The 24,356-nt window shown below is 39.2% G+C and overlaps 1 protein-coding gene across 1 annotated transcript; it reads left to right on the top strand.

Annotated features, from left to right (window-relative positions):
- Positions 1-11,633: 11,633 nt before the first annotated feature.
- SLC6A4 (solute carrier family 6 member 4) lies at positions 11,634-24,046 on the top strand. The gene is made up of 13 exons (XM_050908885.1): positions 11,634-12,096; positions 12,755-12,889; positions 13,772-13,991; positions 14,413-14,551; positions 14,937-15,071; positions 16,946-17,049; positions 17,759-17,886; positions 18,245-18,357; positions 19,152-19,283; positions 20,435-20,534; positions 20,917-21,017; positions 23,010-23,177; positions 23,945-24,046. The coding sequence occupies exons 1-13, from the start codon at positions 11,634-11,636 to the stop codon at positions 24,017-24,019; spliced, it is 2,013 nt and encodes a 670-aa protein (XP_050764842.1). The 3' UTR covers positions 24,020-24,046.
- The last annotated feature ends 310 nt before the right edge of the window (positions 24,047-24,356 follow it).

Here is a 24,356-nt window from a genome sequence, read left to right as displayed (position 1 = left end):
GGTTCATGCTAAGGACGCTCTCTAATTCAAGACTGGCACAATATTAGGTAGGATGTTCTCTGTTTTGCTAATGTGTGATAACAGTCCATGAAAACCAGTCCTGTGCCTTTGGTAAGAATCAACAGCTGCGCACTCTTGCTAAGTAGCTGTCTTTGTTATCCGTAAAACAGACCATTCTTAGGGCAAGTGGGCTTGTTTTTAAACAGTTGTTTGAAACATGAATAAAATCAGTATGTATAAAACGATTTCCGATTGGAAAAATGGAAAATTGATGCTCCTGTTGATGTGATGTTTACTGGATCACTCTGCCCTTTTGTCCTAAAGGAAAAATCACTAATGTGATCAGCAGCCCTCAACTGGGGAATTAAGAATCGAGACAGTTGAGCAGATGATTGAGAGGCCATATGCTCTGTATGGAGGCTGAGGAAGTTCTCAGTGTCTTGCGTAGCGTGAGGCATGGCTTGATCCAGAAGAACCTCAGTCTCTTCTCCGGTGCATGGAAGTTAGAGGACAGCCTGGAGATGACAGAATGGATCTGTAGACTTGGCCCAGCACCTCTCCGGCAGGGTAGTATGGGACCACGTCAACGAGGAACAGGCTACTTAACTCCTGTCAGTTTGCAGGAAATCGTTCAGAGATGATCAAAAATTAAACGCTTTCCAGCTGATGGAATGGAAATAATGTGGGACTAAGCCTAGTTTGCTACAGGTTTAGTCTTGGGGCAAAGAAAGCTGTATGCCTTATGAACTGTAAACCCAGATTACAAAAAAACTAACATCCAACTGATAAAAAGATGCTTAGGTTAGAATAAAAAACCAAAACCAATTCATGCCCACTGTGTTTCAGTGCTGCTTCTTCCTTTAGTTTATCTCCTTTCCAAATCCTTAAAAAGTCCTTTGGATTGTTGAGGAACCAGCCAAGTAACAGATAGTTTCCTTTTCCAGTTTGTCAACAAAACCATGTAGTTTTCATGTGATAATTCAAAGACCGTTCCTCTGACAGGTGGAAAATACTGACAGATAATGTTATAAAACTCAACTATCTCAGATTCAATCAAAAGTCAGAAAATAACTACTGCTAACTAAGAAAAGGAAGAGGCAGGAGGAGAGGTTACGTGTAGCGGCGGTTGGTAGGTTCTCAGAATCAGATTTCTCCACCCAAATGCTCTCTTAAAACAGTTGTAGTGGAAACAGCAAAAGCTCTCCAAAACCCATCTAACTCCCAGATGTATATCCCAGCACAGTCAGCTTAGAAAATAGCAGGGAAGGACAATCAGAATTTCTTTTATCCCAAAGCCAATCTTAATAGCTTCTAAACGTAGTCTGATTCCTAACTAAGCAAAAGATGGGAACAAATAAATATTTTAGGATTTGCTTGTTTTGTGTTATTTGGAAGATTGTTCCTATCCTCTTACTGGCAGTGAATCAGAGACATGCTTGCAGAATTATTATTAATCTCCTCTTAGTACAGCTGGTACTACTGTTAGTAGGTAATTTGATTGATGCTTCCTGTTCTTGTGCTGGCATTGGTAACTGGAATCTACAGCTGCTTTATCTGTGGAGAACTGTGGAAGTGTTTGAAGTTACGTCTTGTGTAAAGTCCCTTTTCTTCCTCTTGTTTTTGCATACTTCCCTAAATCATTAGGATTTTGCCCACCAATGCACAGAAGATTTCATGAAATTCTGGAACTGGCTCTACACAGGACCTGAAAGTTTTTCACATATGGTGTAAATAAGTGTCATAAAGTTGAGGGGTCTGCCTGAAATCTCAAGTCTGTTATTTATATTATGCCCCAAAGGCTCCAGACTGTTTGGCAAGAAATTAAAAAAAAAAACAAACCCAAACCATGCTGCTGCAGAAGACATTAATTAAAAAAAAAAAAATCAACTGAACAAAAAGGCCAGGATAAGTCATGAAAGGTGGTTTTGTGTTCTTAATATGCTGTTTTTCACATTGCAGTTTTGTATGCCCTACAAAAATAACTAAATACTGACGCTGGGTGCCACTGATGTGAGCAGATGAAAGCAATTTAACTGCAAGCGTTGACCAAGATGAATGGTATGCAATAGTGTTTCAGAACTTGTTAAAAGAACCTACTCTAAGCAGAGACTAAGATGGAAGAAAAACTTCAGACAAAGGTCATGATGCCTCTAAAACTTTAAAAAAAACCCATAATTATGTAAAGAGCAGAGGGACCCGAAGCCCAAAGTAGAGAGTATTTATTTCTTGTAAGAGGGTAGAAAAAGTGCGTTTGGAAAATCCATTCCAGTCTCCCAGCAGTGGTGAGCTGGAAATCTGTACGAAAGGGAAGGCACAAACTCCTCGTACCATCTGTCCTCCCACCTCCCAAGAAAGAAAAAGCCTGCTATCCAAAGCACGGCGTCTGATCTGCAGATGGATACTTACATTGTACTTTGACCTTCGTAAAGGTTTAGTGAGCGAGGCACGATAGGATCTGTCCTTGCAAACCCTTCAGAATAGGACAAAACAGGGGGAAGGCTGTGAATGATTGTAATATGCAAGGACACTAACTTGTGGGTTTTTTTCCTGTCCGCAGCTAAGCAGAGATTAACGTGACCAAAACTATTTACTTTGGAAAGAAGAGTACGGGGGGGAATTCAGCACGGCAGAGAGAAGACGAGTTAGATATTGCTATTTTCACTAAAAGAACAATGAATCTCTAATACAACTGGAGGCAACAAGCTTAATTTGACAAAACATTTTTAATATACTGCCCACAAGAATTAATGGGAAAGCAAAAATTATTTTAATACAAGTCTCCTTAATGTTTGCAATTGCAATACCTGAGCTATCCTTCAGATGGTGCAAATGACACGCTGCTGGCTGACTGCTGCTCTCATTAAGGGACCAGAAGACAGAAAAAGGAAAGTTCTAATTATATCCCTATGCTTTTCAGTTTTCAGAGTTTGTTTTCTTTTCAATTGTTTGGGACAAGTCTCTGAAAACTGGCAATCACTTACAGCAAAACCGCTGTTGCTCTAGCAATTAGCTATTCTTATTTGTCCCCATTCTGGTTTTCCACTCCCCCCCCCCCCCCCTCCCCAATCCACCACCTAAACTATGGCACTATTTCATTGACCTGTGATTTATGACTTTCTATAAACAAATTGTAAAGTCTAGGAATGAAGAAATCCTGGATGAAAAAAGCTGGAGGAGAAGCATGTGTCAGAGGTTGAGTGAGATATTTTGAGGAGTAATAGGAAGAAAGGAAATTACTTGTTGAGCTTACTGAAGCAGCAAAACGCTTTTAAAGAATTTTTGCTTAATGCTTTAAAACAAAAGTAAACCTTATTTCTTTATTAAAATAACGTAAATATTCAGCAATAGAAATTATTCTTTCCAAGCTCTTTTATTGTGATAATATCTCAGTCCTTCCTATCTTTCTGTAATCTACAGACCCATCTGCAAACTTGTAATTTACTGACTCCCTCAAAACTTCCGTCCTGTTTGTAGTCTCCATCATCATCACCATCCTGTTATTTACAGCTGTAATAACGGCCAGCAAAACTGTCCCTTACCAGAAAAGCTTCCCTCTTTCTCACTCTGCCTTCATTGGATCCTGCTCTTCTGAACTGATCAGAAGAGACAAATGTAGCCACCCACCTCTAGGAGGAAAACTGAGCTGCAGCCCTGGTGAAACATAAAGTTTATTTGACTAAAGTGACGCAAAAATTCTTAAAGAGCTCTTTGGCAGCAGATTATCTGGAAATCAGACCATGTGAGGGGGATTGGTGTACAAAAACCTCACCAAGATGCTGAGTTGCCCACAGGCTGAGTTCCCGAGACTCTGAAGTAAATGTGGGTGAAGGTTACTCAAGCTTGGATAACTCCAAGGAAAGCGCTTCAAACCCATCTGAAAGACAGGTACTTTATAATTTTGTTTTTAACACACTGATATCTAAAGTACTCTATGAAATTTAGACAGACTGCTAGATGGCTGTCTTCAGAGCCTACCTTCTGAGCTTCATTAACTTCCACTCCTCATTGCCTCTTTCAACTTTGGTTATAAAATCTGAAACACTAATGACAGTCTAAAATATGTATAATATATTTTGTTTCATTTTAAATTAACTGTTAAGGTCTTAGAGTAATTTCTAAAACACTAGGAAAATGTACATCTAACACAGCTGTGGGGGAAAAAGATACATTGATTTTTGCTGAATGTTTGCTTTGATTTTTTTTAAACTTTTTATGCTTTTTCTTGCTTTTCTGATGTTACATGCTCTACTCCATCTTGTTCAGGCACTTGTCCAGCAGTTATGAATGTTGGGAATTGAATGCCTGTAGCAGAACATGTTATGACAATCTAAAATTAGAGTTTTGGCAGTCCACATAATTGCATTATGAATGTAAAGTTTATTTAAAATTTACAAAAAAGCATTAAACTATAAGGAAAAATACAGGAAAGAAGTAGAATCTCAAGCAAAAAAAAAAAATCAATGCAAACTGTTATTTATTTTAAAAAGGTAAAGTAAGCTTTATTAACCATATTAAGTTAGATTTTAAAAGGTAAACTGTTCCAGCACAGTAAATTATCTAACTCAATGGGACACATTTATTATAAGTAATAAATCTGAAGAGTATGTTATATATGTAGTCAATCATGTTTACTGCTGAAATCAACTGGCTTGCTGGGTCAGTTTCCTAAGTAATACAGAAGTTTAAGTGAGGAATGCAATGTAACTGAATATATAAATAGTCATGGAAAACATGTTTTGATGTGTTAAGAAAGCCTAGGGAGAAAAGGATTGTGCATCTAATGGATTTGGATTCTTGGAAACGTTGTGGAATTTTTTTCATGTGGGTTGTTAGCTGTCAGGCATTTTACCAGGGAAGGTCTCATACACTTAGGCTTCATCTTCTGGTGCTTTTGATGAGTGAATTGACCATAATTTTCTTGGAGAGTACTTTGTAAACTTGGCATATAGCAAATGACTGTTGTGTGTCCATTTTCTAATTGGACACGGTGTGATGAATTTCAAATGGTTATATAAATTTAAAAAAACTGCCCCAAAACTGGAATTAGTAAAACCCCTAAATTATTCCCACACATGGAAATGTGCAGTGTATTTAAGCTCTTTCCTGCTTTCCTCCATGGAAATATAAACCACCGAGTTTATCCTGGTGTCCTTTCTGATGCTAATGTTTTAACTCTTTTGCAAAACTGTGTATTTGCAGCTCTGTTGATCATTGCCAGATCAATGTATCTTACAGCACCTATACAACATAATGAAGCCCATCTATAGGATAAGTGTTTCATAAAGAACTTAAGTAGAACTTGGAGCCTGAATAAAGGGGCTGTAATTTGGAGATAGCCGTTAACAAGTCTCCTTCAAAGAAACATCATCTGGAAACAATGGTGACTGTTTCTTTACTTTCTTTAGGTAAAAACATTACAAACATAAATATATGTGTGCTGGCATATATGGGCAGCCAGTCTTCAGCTTGAGTCTGCAAACAGGTCTTTTACTTGAAACACCATGCCCATTAATTTGCCTGGGCAGAGTTATATTAAGGAACAGTGCTCTCTTTATTTGGTGGTATTTGCTGTGTTATGACTCTTCCTTCAAGTTTATATAAATAATTTGAGGAAGAATACAAAAGGAATATCATTCCCTCTAAGCTTATCTGTTTCCTTGCACTACATATGGACACTTTTGAGCCATAAAATGCATTTTCTTCCCCCATACCTCTGTTCTTTAAATGACTGTCATCAATTTGGCGGCATTCCCACTACAATACAGTGTCTGTCTTCTCACAAAATTTTTAAAAGTAAAATCTCTCTTTCCTGCTGACTTTTTAATTTCAGACTGAAACATGGACAAGATTATGACATAAAACTCACAGTACAGGTTTATATTCCCCCAATACTATTGCTTTCAGAAGCACTATTTTCACATCTTACCTATATTTAGCCTTATCTGGGAATACACGAGTTAACTGGAGAGAGCTCACTACTTACGCCATTCTTACTTTGGTAAGCAGCCTTTTATTCTCCCAGAAGGGCCATTGTCTCAGTGGGACTACTTGTTGAGTACAGTTCTACTCTGTTTTAGTAAGAATGTGAGCAAGCCCTTGCAGAACTGCAAATATTCATATACAGGATCCATTTTGTCATCTACATACTGCAAGTTTCTTATAAAATACTCACATATTACAGTGATGTGCAGAAGTACCCCATCCAGTTACATTTAAAATCACTGGCACTGGGATCAGACCTGCTATGTATGGAAATAATTCACTGGACCCATTAATTACAGTGGGTTTTGATCACTCTTTATCAAAAGTCAGTTTTGATTCTCTTAGACTAGACTAGAGAAGCATAGCTAACAAAAATGCTGAAGAAATAAATTTTCAGTTGTTGAGGGGTGGTCTAGATATCAGCTGATATCTGCTTTGTACCTAATACTTCTGATTCCGTGGTTACCAGCAGCCCTACCAAAGCTGGGACTCTGTATCTTCTTACTATGTATTTATGAATATCAGTTTTTGAAATCTGAAATACAGTCTGTCCCACTTGCTATCAGCTCGCCAATGGAAACAAGCTAATAGAAAAGGATATTCTAGGTACTCATTTTTTAATGATATCAGTATATGTGAACACAGTCAAAAGCAAAAGGCATTAATTTTTTGCGTTATGAACTCTAAATATGACTCGTGTGACAAACAGCAGGTAACACTCATCATAATCTAGTGCAATCTAGTCTCAAGATTTAATCGGCTGAAATTTTTATTTTCTAACAACTCCTCACAGTATGGGAGGATCTGAGCTATCCCGTGGTAACTTTGATTAAAGGGTTACTCCTGGCCTGTGCAAAATCAGAGGAAAAATATGAAGCCTCTATACTCCTTCACACCACACATGCAGCAAAACAGGAACGCACTAGCCCACAAAAGCCTGTCAAAAGGAATAATCTTTACGAGGTTCTCACTGTCATCCAGGTCACGTACCTCCCCTGCTGTGCAAAAAGACAGACTAGGACTGTGTGAGGAGATGTGGGGGAAGACCAGGAATGTTTACTGCTATATTTATCAGAGTCCAGCACCTGGAATGACCCAGGTACGTGGCTGTCAGAGGGTCATGGTTGATATTGTGGCTCAGAGGTGAGAACAGTACCTACAGATAAACAATACAGCCTTTTCCTGTGTGGGATACGTGATTTCTATCTTGTCATACAAACTTCTTGCTTGATTTTCTAGATAAAAATAATTTCTTTGGACTCTTTCCATTTACATACAACTGCCTGTGTGAACTGCATCTTTATTGCAAGGTGTAATATGCAGTCAAGCAGCTACATCATTTTAACAATCTTAAATACTTTGTGATAAAAGTGAGATGTAGGTCAAGTTAACAGAAATCATCTTAATGTTTGATTCTGCTTGCCAACACTGTAGGCTAACTTTGTCTTAGAATTCAAAGTACTTTAATTCTGTGCAAATGCTGGCATGTAAATGGACAGAAGTAAGGCAGATGGAGGAGCAGTGTGAGTGATAGTGGTAATGTGAGTTTTGCTACAGGAATGCCGCTGTAACCCAGTGAGCAGCTGGTACTCCAGCAAGCATTGGTTTATAAAATTAGCGCATGAAAACAGAACATAATTTGTATGAAGTGAAATATATGCAAATTTTGCAACTGTGCGAGTTAGAATGTATTTGATCATTTGGAGGCAAGTAATGACTTCTGTAGTCACACACAGCGAGGCTGAACAAGCCCTTGTGCTGAGGAAGTCAGGAAGTCCTCAAATAAAGTATTCTCCAGGTGACTTGAGGCATTAAGATTTGCCTCCCTTGAAGCATCTGGTATTTGCTGCACCTCAACCTAGTTGTTTTAATCTCCTAGACACATTAAAAGTCAATTTTCTCCTTTAAAAAAATACAGGGAACAGGAAAATAATTTTGTTTTCAAGTGCTGGAAAAATTTGTTTTACTACATGGCAGAGCATTAAAGGAAAGGGATTCCCACACTGCCACGAGAGGTCACTGCGTGCCTCAAGAAATGAACAAGGCGATGATACATCAGCTGTGCAGCTCCCTGCTCGGGAAGGAACCGGACCCCAAGGACAGGGATGCTCCTTGAGGATTGCTTTGATAGAGGCAAAGGAGTTGGTTTTGTGCATCAAGGGACATACAGGGCTTTTACATCTAGAGTGCTGGTTCAAGTTTAGCTCTGTGTGGGAGTAACCAAAAATTACAATTTAATTAATATTTGGCTTATGTGAACTGCGTTGGTGGCTTCAGCCAAGCTCAAAGAAACACATGTCTTCAATTATCCATCCTAGTGTTTTCAACAAACAAGCAAAGCAGGGAATAGTTGTGGAGGACACACTGCTTGTTACAGGGTCCTTCTCCAGAGCAGAGCTGAGGGTCACTCCTCTTTAGTCACTCTTGGCGTAAGGAAAAGTGCAATTTACAGGCCTGGCAGCACGGCACCTTTCACGTGCTCCGGGACAGCACAGCATTACGGAGATGAAAACCGCCCTTTAGAATAATCTCTCTTCAGAACTACTGGAGAGAGAAAAGGCGCAGATGCTTAGGGCCTCTCAAAGGAGCAAAGTCATGTCTACAAAATACAGATCAAAACGAAATGAAGGCACACCTATCTTTCTTTTTTTTCCTCCTTTTTCTTCTGTAGCTAATTATGTTGGTGATAAGAAGCCAATGTGTATTTATGTAAAAGCAACCTTTGCAACAGCTCAGATTGAAAATAGGTAATAAACTGCCATTTCTTCTATCATTCACTATCGTCATTCTAGCACCTGTAATTACTGAGAGATCACTGCACAGAGATGAAGTGGAGGCTGAGGTGGGCAAAATCCTTCGCTATCAGTGTAATTTTCCCCTGGATATCTTCCCTAGTGGTCCTAGCATACTTCTCAACCCCAAGAGCTCTAGTCCTGCAGCTCTTTACACTGTTTGTAGTGGTTACAATTCCTTCAGATATTTTTTTTCTTGAATTTTAACAAGAAGGGGGAAAAAGCACATTCTCCCAGTTTTTTACAGCATAATGAAATCTTCTGATTCTGTAACTGTTCTGTTTTCATGTGCCAACTATGCCACTGTCAATACCACTGCATAGCTGTAGAGTCCGTCACTCCAGAGATTTCCCAGGGTAGCTAACAAGCTGTAATTCTCTTTCAGAAGGGAATAGTTCAAATTCCAGCTGAAGCCCCTGAAAGTTCACAGATCATTTTGCATATCTGAGTCTCAAACTATTGAAAATTCTACAAAAATATTTCAAGTAATGTGATGTTTCTTCCCTGTGGTCTGCAGAAGACCAGAAGGAGCTTAGATCTGGATAAGACAACTATCTTGATTGTCACAGATCCGGGAAATCAACAATACATTCAACGACCTCCCCTCAGCAAAGAAAGTGCCAAGAAGTATCTATGTGCAGAAATAAGGTGTTTCACAAATACAGTAAGAGTTGAAGTCTCAGGTATGGAAAATTCAGTCTCATGAGATAATGCAGCTAAATCAACATCCTTTACTGCTTTCCCATTTATGAGTAAGAGGTGTAAAGTCCAGAAGGGCTCAGGTTACTTTTCTACATTCCTACCTTCTATTTAACATGCTCTATACAAGGGGAGGATTGGCTGGGGCCTTTTCTAGGATTTTTACGTTGCCACCAGTGGTGGTAGGACTGTTTTCATCTACATAAGCTCTTTTGGGACATGTGGAAGGTTTTGGACTCCAAAGACATTCAGGTTTTATAGTCTTGCAGGTAAAACAGAAACTCCTGTTCTTTGCCATAATATTTTTCTCTGGAACTCTGAAGATGTTTCAGTCTTTGTGGATGATTAACTAGTGGTAGCAAAGTACTGCTCTTGTAAGAATTCAGCATTAATGATGCACTGCTTGCTATATGATGAAAAGAACATTATCTGGGTAAAGACAGAATGTAAGCCTGAAGAACTAGAGATTTCTGAAAGTTATAAACAACACCTTCAAGTGACTTTTATCTCGAGAACATCCTCCTGTTTGCTCTGCAGCTCGATAACTTTCCTTCTCTTTCTGCTTGCACTGATAAATGTTTAGGAAGAGGTTTAACAAACTGGCTTTGCACAAGGCTGAAAGCTGGGAAAAAATTGAGGTTTAATAGCTCTGGCAATGAGCAAATTCTAGCAATGAGCAAATAATATCCCCTCTCTGCTTTAGTTTTTCCAACAGTTAGAAGTAAAATAATGCTTATTCTTCTGTGAGGATGTGACAATGATATTTACTGTGGTAAAATGCTTTGAAAAGGAAAAATTAGATGCAATTATAATAATTTAATCTGTGGTGGCATCGTGTAGCTTGTGTAACACTTTGCTATCTATAAAGCAAGGTTACTACCCCAGGGAATTTACAGCACAGAGGATCAGCTCCTATTTCAAGATTTTGTTGAGTAAAGGCAGCTGGGCATTTACGTTACCTGAACAAATGAGCAGAAAACAAGACATGACCCACTGAATCACAATTCTTTTTCCGTTCTTTCTGTTCTGAAGGAAAAGTTAATTGTTTTATACTTTTTCTTTATTTCGGGATCGTTTCTTTCCCCTGGATTATGTTTCTAGCACATATGAAGAGGGCAGGTAAAACCAGGGATTCTCCCAGTGCCTGTTTTTTTGCTGGCGGTGGACACTAGCGCAGGAGTAGTGCCCACTACCCTTCCTGGGGCTGGAACCACAGTGTTAGCAGATCCAAACAGAACGAAAGATGCCTTTATCTCCCCAAGGAGTTAAATAAAACTGGGGACAAGTTTTGTCCTTTAGATTCACATGTTAGTTCTTACTCAAAACAATCGAATTCAAGTTTCCTGATCTTTTTTTTCCTTGTTATTAGTGTTGACTGAGCCTCTAAAGTTAGTTGATGCAAAACCACTGAGATTTAAATACTTTTCTAAACTCTCGTTTAAGCCTTCTAGGTCTGCTGCTAAACATAGCAGACACTGGGATTTCTGAAGAAAGGTGGTCATGAAATGTAATTTGTATATCCATTGTTATCTCATATTTGTTTAATTCTTTTCCCTTCATACTGGGTGAATCTAGAAATTGCCAGTAGAAGTCACAGGATGAACTTACGAAAATGAAAATACAAGCCACACTAAACTCTGCTTTCATTTTTGCAAACTGGGAGTCCCACAACCTCCCTGGGTGTGAAACCAGTGTTCAGAGGGAGAACGTGGTACCAGAAAACAGCAGGACTGTGACTGCCTGTGAGTTGTCCAACAACGCACAAAGTCCAGCAAATCTGCCTGAGAGGTTACAAGCCAGGTACACCAACTTCTGCTGTAGAAGAGGATGATTGCTTCCTTCCTTTCTCTGTACAAAATCCTGAGTGGATTATCTGCTAAATGATTCACATTGTATGCTGTGGTGGTGAATTACTTCCGAAAGTATTTTAATCACAGAATGTGTCAGTTGTAACTTGAAAGTTGCCAGCATCAGTAAGCCCTGTAATGGATTTTTAACTATTTTTCATTTCTTAGATGGTGTTTGTGCCTTCAATCTGATGGATTTAAATATGGAAGAGGAATTCTAAAAGTGCTGGGAACAAAAGCGTGGGAAGACAAGCCACAAGGGGACTCTGTGCTGCTGTCCGTCTGCAAGTGATCAGAACAAATCTCAGAAAAAATGGAGAAAAAGGCAACAAGCAATGAGACTGAGCCGCTGACTTCCAAGACAGATGTCTCAGACTGTAACGAAGGAGAAGATTGTAAAGAGAACGGACTTCTGGTCAGGAACCCTAAATCTGCCCTACGGCTAGTGGAGGATGGCAATAAAGTCCATCCCAGCCAGGGAGATAAAGGGGAGGCAGCTCAGATCTCAAATGGTTATTCAGGGGTTCAGAGCTCTGTTCCCTGCAATGGAATGGGAGAGGTGGAAGATGCCCAGTGCACTGCCCCAGCAGCCACAACCACCACTACAACCACCACTTCTACCACCTGCGGAGCAGAAGGCCAGCAGCAACTGATGGAGCTAGAAGACAGAGAGACCTGGAGTAAAAAAATTGACTTTCTACTCTCTGTCATTGGATATGCAGTGGATCTGGGAAATGTGTGGAGATTTCCTTATATATGCTATCAAAACGGAGGAGGTCAGTGACTAGTTCTGAATGCTGTTCCTTAATGCTGAACTTCCTTGCTTATAAATGGATGATTTAGTATCATATATAACAAATGACCGAGGGGAAATTACTTACTTTTCAAGCAGACTGGAAAACCTCAATACTGGGATAGGATAACTAGACACATTAAGATGGAAGAAAAGCTATTTAGCAAGATCTAAAAAATCAGTACAACTAGAAGCTGAGAGCCAGTTAGGTGCAGAACCACCTTCCAAGAGAAAAGACTCAATCCCTGTCCTAAGGAGTATTTTAACCTAATCAAGGAGATCTTGGAAAGGACTTTTGTCTCCCTGATGTAACGTAACAATGGCATTTTACTGAAGAAATTAATTATTTTATCTGTAGCCCATCTCACAATTTTATCCATTGTAGCCAGTACAGTCTTGGTGAATCCTATGTATACTTGTTACAGAAATGTGAGAAGTTTGGCCTGAGTGTTGCTTCTTATTCACACTGCTAAGTAGTTACTCTTACGAGAAATCCCATGGTAATTCAGAGTGGCACACTGGCTAGGGAGGGGATATGCATTTTCCCCGTGGGATAAAAGGAACTGTTGTTTGTGGAGTGCTGGTACTGTTGGAAGAGAAGTCCTATGAAGAGTTACAATCATCTGCTTGCTTTCTTGCAGGAGCCTTCCTCATTCCTTACACAATTATGGCCATCTTTGGAGGGATTCCTCTCTTCTATATGGAACTAGCACTAGGACAGTACCACAGGAATGGGTGTATTTCAATTTGGAGAAAAATATGTCCTATCTTCAAAGGTAAAGAAGGGAAATGGAAAATTACTAGGAACTTTCTGAATAACTGGAAGATTTTCCTATAAAGGTGAAATTTCTGGAAAAAATATGAAAATCTCATAAAACAAAGTGTGCTGGTTTTGGCTGGGGTAGAGTTAATTTTCTTCATAGTAGCTAGTATGGGGCTAAACCGCGACACAAAGTAAGGCTTGTTCTACACATGATTTTGGCTTTACAAAGAAAGCTTTCATAAAACTTCATGTACACCTGCAGATGTGTGTGTGTACTCTCGTATACACGTACGACGTGCAACTCTCAAACTGATTAGATAGAGGCCAGGCCACTTTCTCTGACCCAAGCCTGAAAATACAAAAAAAACCCCCAAAAAACGTAATTAATACAGTAAGTGCAAAATTACTGAATCCAAGGCAAAATTAAAACCAGGAAAGAATAAGGATCTACTATTTCTATTACAAAGATATTACAAAGAAATGATTCCCCATCTTCAGCCTTGTCTGTCAATTGCTATCCTACCACAGAGTCTTCTAGAGTAAAAGGACCTGTTCTGTATGCTCGTTTACTCTTGGTCCCAGTGTTACAGCTCTGGTCTTGTCTTTTTTATTTACTGAGAGTGCAAGATGCCTGTTTCTAAATTCCAGGAATTTAGGAACAGATGAAAAAAACTATATAAGCATGTTCTGTCTTGATTAAGGATGCTTTTTTGGAATCAGAGCCTGAGTGTTTCCAAAGCCACAGGAAATTCCAGTGTTGTAAACACTTGAGAGGGTATGTGTACCTCCTGCAGAGCTGCCTTAGACTAATTGTAGTTGATGTGATAACCAATTTCTTTTTTTTTTTTGCCTAAAACTTACACTCACTTCATGTAATTATTTCCTGCCTTACTAGGAATTGGCTTTGCCATCTGTATAATAGATCTTTACGTAGCCTCCTACTACAACACCATTATGGCTTGGGCCTTTTACTACCTCGTATCCTCCTTCACGGCGGAGCTGCCATGGACTAGCTGCACAAACGCTTGGAACACAGGCAACTGCACTAACTACTTCAGCAAAGACAATGTCAGCTGGTCCCTGCACTCCATCTCTCCCGCAGAAGAATTTTATACGTAAGTGCATGTAAGTGAGGACAGTAATATTAGACAGAACGGTGGAACATGTAGCAAGCTTTTCTTTGGAGGGGGAACAGGGCTGTTTATTAATGGTACCCTTTTCTGCACTATTCAAATAACTGAATACTTGTAGGCGTATGTAAGCTTAGGGTGTATGGGAGGGTACTCTATATTTTAGATCAGAGGTTCCCAACCACTGTCAGCTGTCATCACTTATTTATCATCACTAGTGTACCATTAATATCAAACTTTTAAATAAGTAAAAAAACCCCCAAAATTACATGACTCTGAAGGCTACTTATCAAGGCCTCAGGACTACCTGTAAAGCTCAGACCACAGTATGGGACTGTTCAAAGCACACTTAACATAAGCATTTGTTAAAAAAATACCTATACTGTGTTTTTCTTTCCTCTTTCAGCCGCCAAGTTCTACAGGTGCACAGGTCCAATGGGCTGGATGACCTGGGGGGCATTAGCTGGCAATTGACCCTCTGTTTATTGTTAATCTTCACCATTGTATACTTCAGCATCTGGAAAGGGGTCAAAACATCTGGCAAGGTGAATGCAAAAGCAAGACAAATCAACTTGGTATAGTCTAGCAGCAGTTCTAAATGAGCCAATTAACTTGACAGAGAATTATCTCAGATTGTCTTCATGACAGGCATTATAGGCTCATGTATTTGGGAAGCATTTACTGTAGAGTGGCTGCTACTGTTATCCAAGTAATATATAACAACAGTAAGTTACGCCACTGTTCTCTGGACAAGAACAACCCTGCCAAGAGAAAAGCATGGGTATAGGTGTGCAAACTGCCTGTTTACAGACCTTCTGAGAAGTTCACATGAAGATGTTATAAATGCTAAGAGGTATAATAAGAATAACTCATTATCACCTGCTAACTTTCTACCCATGGCAAATGCTATCTCACTGTTTTCCCTCACAGGTGGTGTGGGTGACGGCCACATTCCCTTACATCATACTCTTTATCCTGCTAGTGAGAGGTGCAACTTTGCCTGGGGCTTGGAGAGGTGTCCTCTACTACCTGAAACCTGACTGGCAGAAACTCCTGGCCACTGAGGTAAAAAACATTATAAAAGGGTAGAGATTTGCTTTTAGCCTATCAGCATGTATACACTTCAATGTCTAGTTTCAGCATAGAGCATGATTAAACAGATGTCTTAGCATGGGCTTAAAAGCCTGACTTCATGCTCTTGATTAACAGTCATACTATTCTTTCCATAATTATAAAGATTTTTTAAAAGATTAGAGTCCAACATCAATTTAGCTTGAACTAATATTAGAGTTCCCTTACAGTGGTTGAATAGAATTAGTGATATGATTAGAAAGAAAACAAGTGACCGAACAATTTTTCACCAGGAAAATGGTGAACAGCCTGACATTGAGTGAGAAGCTATGATTGCTGCTACACTGCAACAAAATCCTGTACCTATGACAGTCACGCTGAGCAAACTAAGTTTACTAAGCCCTAACAACTGGTCTAGCTGCAGGTTTTTTGGCTGTGAGGGGATCATTACACACTTGGGCAGGCTTTTCCACAGCCCAGTGGTGTCCACAGTTGCACATATTTAAATAGTGCAGATTACTAGAGTTGAAACTTCACATCTCCATCCTCTGACAAGCCTTGGCAGATAAGCCCAAGGAGACTCTCTGTAGCCACCAACTACAATGAGACTCGGTAATGCATGCAAGTGCATGTGGAGAAGGAATAAATCAGTTGGGCCTGCATACACCACCAAGATTTGGAAAGAGAGGAGGAATGAGGACAAGACTGAGCTAACCAACAAACCCCAGGCATTCCAGTATCTGATTCAGCTTTGAATTCTGTGGATGACAAGTAGTCCATCAGGCTCAAGGCTGCACTTACTTCACTGCCTATGAAAGTGTCTAGTGAGGAAGGTGATGGAAAAACCCCAAAGCAATAAATACTACAAATACAAAGATAAAAATTCTAATGTTTGCAAGTCTGCTGCTGCCCAGCTGATACAGAGAGTTTTGAATGAAGAGGAAATGAAAAGACACCAGGCTCTGATAAAGCAGCATCTCCAATAAGGGACCACATCTTCTGAAAAAGCAATAAAGGGCATTGATATTGTATTGAATGTATCTGAAGTGAGGACAGCAGATTGCAATCTGTGTGCTGGACGATGACAGAGCTCTGTCTGTGGATGATACAGGATGGCCTCACATGATGGAAGAGAATATTAGAAATGAGTTGTAATGAACTCCATGTTTCAATCAAAAGAGGATAAATGAATGAGGACTTTCACCTTCAGAAAGAGAACTGATATTGTACTTTAGGAACACTACTCATTAAGGCTGTGGCCACTTTTCAAGTACAACAGGCTTTTCATAACAAGATCATCACACTTGCATCTGTCATGGCTACAACAAAGCTGAATTGAGTCCTAAGGACTAGAACTGCATCCACACTGTCAAATATATTTCCATAAATGTAGGAAAAATCCGGGCAGTGATCATCTACTACTTAGCCTGGAGGACACACAGCCAAACATAGGACTATTCCACAGCACACAGTTTGGAGGAAGATGGGCCAAGCCCACTGCAAAATCATGGACAGAAAGTTCTCTATGCATCGCAAAACCTGTGTTAAACTGATTACAGGCAAATCACTGTGAATTAATCTAAGATGCTGTCAGAAGTGAAACTGCCAGTGAGTACTTACAACAGTGTAAGAGACACAATAAGCACTGCATAGGCACTAAAATTATAGTGGATATTTACAACACTCACAGATCTACAATAAATATTCATCTTTCAACACGCTCTCTTAACAAAATGCTTGTTAGACCAGGACTAGGATATAGGCAGACTAGGGAAACACGGTTTTGTAGGCCTAAGTCATATTCTGAATATGCCAAACTCATTCAATCTGTTTCATGTCATTTTTTCTTGATCTTCAATATTTTTCAGGTTTGGGTGGATGCAGCAGCTCAGATTTTTTTCTCCCTTGGTCCAGGTTTTGGGGTCCTATTGGCTTATGCCAGCTATAACAAATTCCATAACAACTGCTACCAGTGAGTTCTACCTTATTCTATAAGTAAAATTGAGTTAAAAAAATGTAACTGGGGGTATTTATGAAAAAGAAACACAGTGCTGGTGAAAGGCACTGAATTGTCAGACCTGTGTACATACAAATCAGACAGAAGCATAACAGAACAAAAGTCCTTATTGAAAGAACCTGCAACCTAAACCATTTCCTCTCTCTTGTGCCTACCCTAAAGAGAGAGAATCTCTACCAATTACAGCAAGGAGTCTAAGATGTAGAAACCTGCCACAACAAAATGGACTAAACCCCTGCCAAACAATCACATTATAATTATTTAATCTCAGCAGTCAGTTAGGAAATGACTTTAGAGTCTTCAGCTGAAAGGCAATTTATAGTTGTTTCCTTGTTATCTTAAAAATTCTATTTATAACTTGTAAAATAAAATTCTCAATTCTTTAATATTCCTATAATAATTCCTATTTTTTTAAAACACCAGTATACATCCAGCATTCAATCCGGTGTCAGACTAATGTTACAGCGTCTGTTTGAAGAAGAAAAAGTAGTCATGATTGGGGTTTTTTTTTTATTTTCTTTCAAATCTGCTGCTTCTTTTTTTCACTGTATTCCTCTAGTTTTTCTAGGAGTCTATCCAGATCATTAACTCACCCCATCTGGTAGTAAACTACCCTTTCTAGCAGATGCCGATTCCCTGATATGAGTTAGGTCTTCTGTTGCAGGGATGCTCTGGTTACCAGTACCGTGAACTGCGTGACTAGTTTTGTGTCTGGATTTGTCATTTTCACTGTGCTGGGATACATGGCTGAGATGAGGAATGAAGATGTGTCAGAGGTTGCCAAAGATACTGGTAGGCTAACTTTTTGTACACACATCTCAAACTGCTTCTAAGATACAATATATTTGTATATTATCTTCTAGATTGAGAACAGCCCAAATTATGCAAAATATTTAGTGTATAATTCAGGATACTGACTTTCTTTATGATAAGGGCACTGTTATACAGTACAACTAAAAAATTATTCCATAAAGACAGTATATAGAAGTCATATTGCATGCAGCTTCACAGATGTGGTGGTAACTGCACGCTGCAAAATAGCCTGGGGGGAGTTTTCCCCTGGAAGACAACACGGTACAGTGAAACAGCCTGGCCTCCTCACAGCAGTAGTGCGCTAACAATTATCCCCAATTCTCTGTTCTAATATCAGGACCCAGCCTTCTCTTCATTACGTATGCTGAGGCCATTGCAAACATGCCTGCTTCCACTTTCTTTGCCATCATCTTTTTCCTGATGTTACTCACGCTGGGATTGGACAGCACGGTGAGTAGAAGTATGTGAGACAGCGGACCTCTCAGATATTTGGTATGTGGCCTTACCCCCGCCAACATCAGAAGAAACAGAATTACAAATATTGCACTGTCACTAAAGGGTTTAAAGCAGGATTGGCATCTCCATGTGCCTTCAGTAAGACAGCAACTATTACTCCAATTTTGACCTAAATAGGCTTAAATAAAATTAGATTATTTGTCAGTGTCATACTGTGACAATTAGTAACAGACCTGGAAACACAACCAAAGCACTTGATGCATAAACTCCTGGTTGAATGCAGCCTTCCAGGCTCCTTTTCTCTTGTACTTGTAAACTTACAAAGCAATTATTAAATTCTGGATTTTTTTCACACTGATTGGATTTAAAAGGTGGGAAGTGAAGGTGGCCTTCTCAACAGCACTGCAAAAGGGAGATGTTCTAAAAACTTGCCATGTGAGCCTGTTTTTACAGATTGAGAATCAGCTCCTTCCAGGAAGGCTGAACTCAGCTGATTTCACAATCTTGGTTCTACTGAGCCACCTACCACTTATCAGCATCCTATCACTTGTAATAGAGTACTTCCTCTGGATAATAGGCGCTTCCTACAGATACGTGAAGACTAAATCCCCACCTTAAAGAGTTTAAAAGTTCTGAAGAAAGACTGTCTAAACAAGTGTCACACCAACTCTACAGGCAGAATAAAGCACCAGTGTTCCAATGCTTTAAAGCTCCTTTAAGCATTGAAACATACTTTAAAGCAGGTAAAACTGCCCTCTATTTTCCAGTGATTTTTCCATGCTTTTCAGTTTGCAGGACTAGAGGGAGTGATTACTGGAGTACTGGATGAATTCCCGCATGTCTGGAGCAAACGCAGGGAATTGTTTGTCCTCGGTCTGATCATCATCTGCTTTTTGGGGTCATTAGCAACCCTGACATTTGTAAGTATTTTACTCACTCCTCAGCTTTCCTTACTGGCAGTTTCCTGCAAACAACATCTTGGAGAGGGTAGTATTTTTTGAAGAGAGTTTCAAGAAATCCGATTAAATCTCCAGCCTGTTTTCTTAGAAAATGCATTAGAAATCTATATTTGGAATGAATGTGAACAGTATCTCTCACTAGGAAATGTGTTGCAAAATGATCCTATTGCAATTCAGCAAAACTCTGATGTGCTACACATCATAAATGACACAGCCGCTGCTCCAACTGCTGAATCAGTAAGCAGACAACCTTCCACATTTTGTATGTGGTTTACTTCTTGTTCTCAATAGCTCCATGTTTAAAAATAATATGAATTTTTATTTTAATTTTTGCAATGTTTGAAATGTATTTTGAATTAAAAAAAGAATGATCAAAAAATCATCTGCTAGAAAATGGTGTAATTGACTGTTGCTGTTCTCCAAAAATTTCTAGCAATGAATTTCCTGGATCTTCCTCATCAAATAGGGCCTGAAATTGTGATCAGTCATGCCAAATAGTCTCTGTGGGGCTTGTGGGATTTCATCTTCACAACAAGCAACATTCTGAATAATGAGCGTAATGATCATAAGGGACAAGGAAAAAATACTTGGCTTTCCTGTCACGTCACTCCACTTGGTTATTTATGTGCAACTTCCTTCTCATTTAAAGCATTTGCTGTAAAAGGAGACTTAGTTCCTCTCCGAGACACAATTCCCTCCTCCTTCATGATTCTAGATCCCAAATAGAAAGAAAGCAAAGTAACGCTTTATTTATTTCCTGCTCGGTAACTATGACTCAAGTTGGAGAAAGAAGATGCCATCACAGAAGGCACGCAAAAAGCCATCCCCTTGACCCCCCCCAAATCTCATTTGTTCATTAAAATTCAGCTAGAACTGCCAGCAGATTCAGTTTTAGCTTTTCTGCATGGCAGCCCCACTGGTGAAGTATGTTCACAGGGAGCGAGTGGATCAGCAGCATGCTCAAGGATTTCACTGGCAGGAACAGCCACAAAGCGACAGGATTGACTGAATTACCCATCTGTGAATGCTCTGGTCCAGACGAAGGCAATAATAAACAACAGGATTTCCGTCACTGGATCTTTGGTTCCCTGATAATATGATCTCCTTTCTAGGGAGGCGCGTATGTGGTAAAGCTGTTTGAAGAATATGCCACTGGTCCAGCTGTCCTAACAGTCGTGTTTCTGGAAGCAGTTGCTGTGGCCTGGTTCTACGGTACGTCTCCTGCCACGTTGACAAACAATGCTAACCCAAATTCCTGACCTTCTGCAGCATAACATTTCCTCTGTTTCTGCAGACAAGATCACCAATGTCTCCAGAAAAAGTTTACAAAACCTTTTTACAAAATCACCGATTACCAAATCCGTGAGAATTATTATTAATTGTTCTCTGACAGAAGTACGGTGACATCTAAAAGTAACAAGAGCTGTTAAGTCAGAATAATTAAGGATTTTTTAATGTAATTAGGAGTTATAGGAACAAAACAGTCTTTCATGATGGATTCTGAATTTATTTGCTGTGCATACAAAATGCTGTGCATCTACTTATGAAAAACTTGTATCTGCTGTCACCACTCTCCTCCCACTTGTCTCCACAGGCATCACCCAGTTTGGCAACGATGTGAAAGAAATGCTAGGCTTTACCCCAGGCTGGTACTGGCGAGTTTGCTGGGCAACAATTAGTCCCATCTTCCTTCTGGTGAGTTTTCTTTATAGCTTTTTCTTTCCAGCACAAGAAAATTACCATTGAACAATACAGCTACTTAGACTTCTAAAAGCTTAATTACAGAATCTTCTTGTGAAGTTCTTTAGTAACAATTGTTGTTAAACCAAAAAGGCTCAATTAGTGAAAAATCCAATACAATGCTGCCAGGTCCTGTTACTAAATCACTATTTTAAGGATTTTTGCGGATGAGCTAGATAAATAAGACTGGGTTCTGAATAACTCTCCTCCTTCCCTCTGCTGAACGAAGTTACTTTGCTTTGTTGCTTTATATTTCCCTCAGCAAAATGAAGCAATAAAAGATGATAATGAAACATACTGTCTGGCGAGGAAAACCGAGATAAGTAAATACACTGTCTCAGCAACACAGTGACTGACAACTTTAGAATACTCCACTTAAAATTTACAGCAGTTAATTGCAACCTTTATAAATCTGTAATTCAGAATTTGAAATACTGTCCCAATATTTGACTTGCCAGTATTATTGATAACATTTTAACATAAAGTGTTCATTTCCTGATCCAAAATTAGTTCACGCCGTCTTTTATTGTTACTAGCCTTAGTGGGAGCAGAGCAGGTCAAGATGGGAGTTTATGAAGCACAGAATGTAGATTTAAGACCTACAGAGTGAATTCAAAGCACTTGTAATGATCAATGCACAATTAACACATTTTCATTTTATTACTCCTAGGAAAAGAAAGGGGAAAAAAGCTACAAATAAGTGTGACACCACAAATAATTTTTATACTACTGTCCTCTCTGTGATCCTAAAAGAGTAAAATAAACAGAGAGGAATACAGCTGTGGTGATGTGGTTACTAGGCAGAGCTATTTGTATTCTCTGTGGAAACTAAACTAAAATAAGGAAAGCCCAGAAGGCAGTATGTTATTTCTGTATGGAAATTTTTCTGGTAATCCTGATCTTCTGGTGATACTCTGGAAAAAACGGAGTCAGAGATCGTTCCAACAATAGTCACAAATATTATTCCTGTAGTATTCAACTAAAAGTATTTGTTGTTTCACAAGAAATGTTTCAGTCATGAAGGATACGCACAGGAAAATGATCTAACAGCATTAATCGAGCTGATGACAGAATACTATATCCAAACTAGTATTAACATTCGTAAAAGCTACTGAAGATCCAAAATGCTATGGAAAAATATCACAGAAAAGATAAAATTTGTAGAAAATAACTAACAGTGAAAAAAATAGAATCTGTATAGCTTATCACAGAGAAAGCTGAAAGCTGATGTGATTACCACAGTTAAGTACTTTAACAGTATTTGAAAGAGTATTAAAAGGGCCTACAACCCAATAAAGAACAGCAATAAAACAACAACATGGTGGCTGCAAGTTAAATTCAGACAAAGCAGAATTGATGCTGATCATGATTAAATACAGGACAAGTAGCTAAGGGAAACTGTACACTTCCCATTTCTGGTGGCTTAAAATTAAGATGATGCCTTTCTGGAAGGGATGCTTTAGCTGCAATCAAGTTATAAGACTCAATACAAGGGTAACTGGAGGAAATTCTGCACACTGGTACCAATCAATCTGATTTTGTCCATCTAACATCTTTTTATGCTTTAAATGTACAAGTGCGGTCCTGAATTTTCTCTCTAATGCTTCTTAAGCAAGAAACACCACCATGTGTATTTATGGAATAAGCAATCCATATGAGAATTTTTACCTAGTTCCTTTCAGTTACTGGTTGGGCTACATTCTAAAGCTCCTGAGCTCTTTTAAACTTCCTGAAGGAAAGTCTGGATATCCAAAAGTGGTTTTGGGGTTTTTTGGGTTACGTTTTTTTTTTTTAAATCGATTTTTTCAGCGTCGACATATGTTTAATCCTTCTTGAGTCCTACTCATTTTTTTTTTAGTTCAATGCTATGCTGGGACACAGAGTTCCCTAAAGTAAGTGTGTGCCATCAGAATACGTGTATTCATATTTTGCTATTTTCTTTTTCAGTTTGTCACTTGCAGCTTTCTGTCCAATCCTCCTGAGCTACGGCTTTTTGATTATAATTATCCCTACTGGACCACAGTAGTGGGTTATTGCATAGGAACCTCTTCTATCATCTGTATTCCAATCTACATGGTTTATCGATTGATCATCACTCCAGGAACACTTAAGGAGGTATCCACGATGCTCTGTTGCTTCTCTTTGACTGTTAGGAAGGAGATGATTCCTAGAAATATTACGTGTAGATTTTTCTAGGGTCTGATGCCCCGCGACTTAAAAGATTATTGCTGTTCTGTTCCTAGCCCGCTGATACCTAATTGTCTTCTGCCCATTCTGAGTGATTCACAAGTCTCCCCAGGTCTTACCGAGGCCGTTGACATATTCATATGAAATATTAAATCAAGTATTTTTTTTTTAAGCTCTGGTGAACTGGAGGCTTTTCCTAGAAATCACACAAGACACAGTATCATGTGAATGAGGCAGTGAAAGATTGGTTCCCTTGGGTATGTCTGTAAGAACAAGTCTCTTTTTCTCTCCCACACTTAATAAGATTTCTCTGCCATAAATCTGTGGCAGCCTGTGATGACATTTTTGGGATTTCTTGTAAGTTCACGTAAATACCAGTTCAGAAAAGAACATGTTCGGTTGGCTCAGAGCATCCAAGTAAACTGCAAAGTCCTAAAGCATTAATACGACATCTGTCAAACTTTGATTCAAATTATATGTTACAAATAATTAAAAAATAATGCTGTGTACTTCTATAGCACCTTACATCTCCATAGCGCTGAGATAACAGAAGCCTAAAACATCCCTGTGTCGTAGTTCGAGGTGTAACTCAAACTAAAGTCATATTTTTATTATAAATCTCTTTCCAAATGGCTGTCATGTTATGTATTACCTCTAAAATTAATTGATTTCTAATACTGATTTCTTTCCAACAGCGTATTCTGAAAAGCATTACTCCAGAAACAGCTACAGAAATTCCTTTTGGAGACATCCGCATGAATGCAGTATAAGCTAAGCTGTTTTCGGGGGGAGGAGAGAGGGGGAGCATAAAATGTAACTTCCCCCATACTCTCCCCTCCCAAAGAATTACGTACAACAAATGGAGGAGTTTTCTGTGGAGGCTGCATCACTGACAACGGGCATTTGGAAACATGATGCCTCCAGCACATTTATCCAAGCAATTCAGTGAAATCTACTGTGCACTTCTGACCAGACTGAACTGACTGAGAACTAATTCATTCTGGAAACACGAGGATGTCTGTGTGCGTGAGAATACCACTACTCCGTGCGTGGGCACTGGGGCTGTTTGAAAGTGCGCGTGATTGCATAAGCCACTATAGGACGAGT

Source organism: Gymnogyps californianus, chromosome 20, assembly GCF_018139145.2.
Source record: "Gymnogyps californianus isolate 813 chromosome 20, ASM1813914v2, whole genome shotgun sequence".
NCBI lineage: Eukaryota > Metazoa > Chordata > Aves > Accipitriformes > Cathartidae > Gymnogyps > Gymnogyps californianus.
Note: the sequence above shows the minus strand (reverse complement) of the source record. Positions and strands in the feature narration are given on the sequence as shown.

Coding starts and splice junctions, on each gene's coding strand:
- SLC6A4 (XM_050908885.1), top strand. CDS start 11,634: ATGGAGAAAAAGGCAACAAGCAATGAGACTGAGCCGCTGACTTCCAAG. Junction 12,097..12,754: donor ATGCTATCAAAACGGAGGAG/GTCAGTGACTAG, acceptor GCTTTCTTGCAG/GAGCCTTCCTCATTCCTTAC. Junction 18,358..19,151: donor CGCTGGGATTGGACAGCACG/GTGAGTAGAAGT, acceptor CATGCTTTTCAG/TTTGCAGGACTAGAGGGAGT.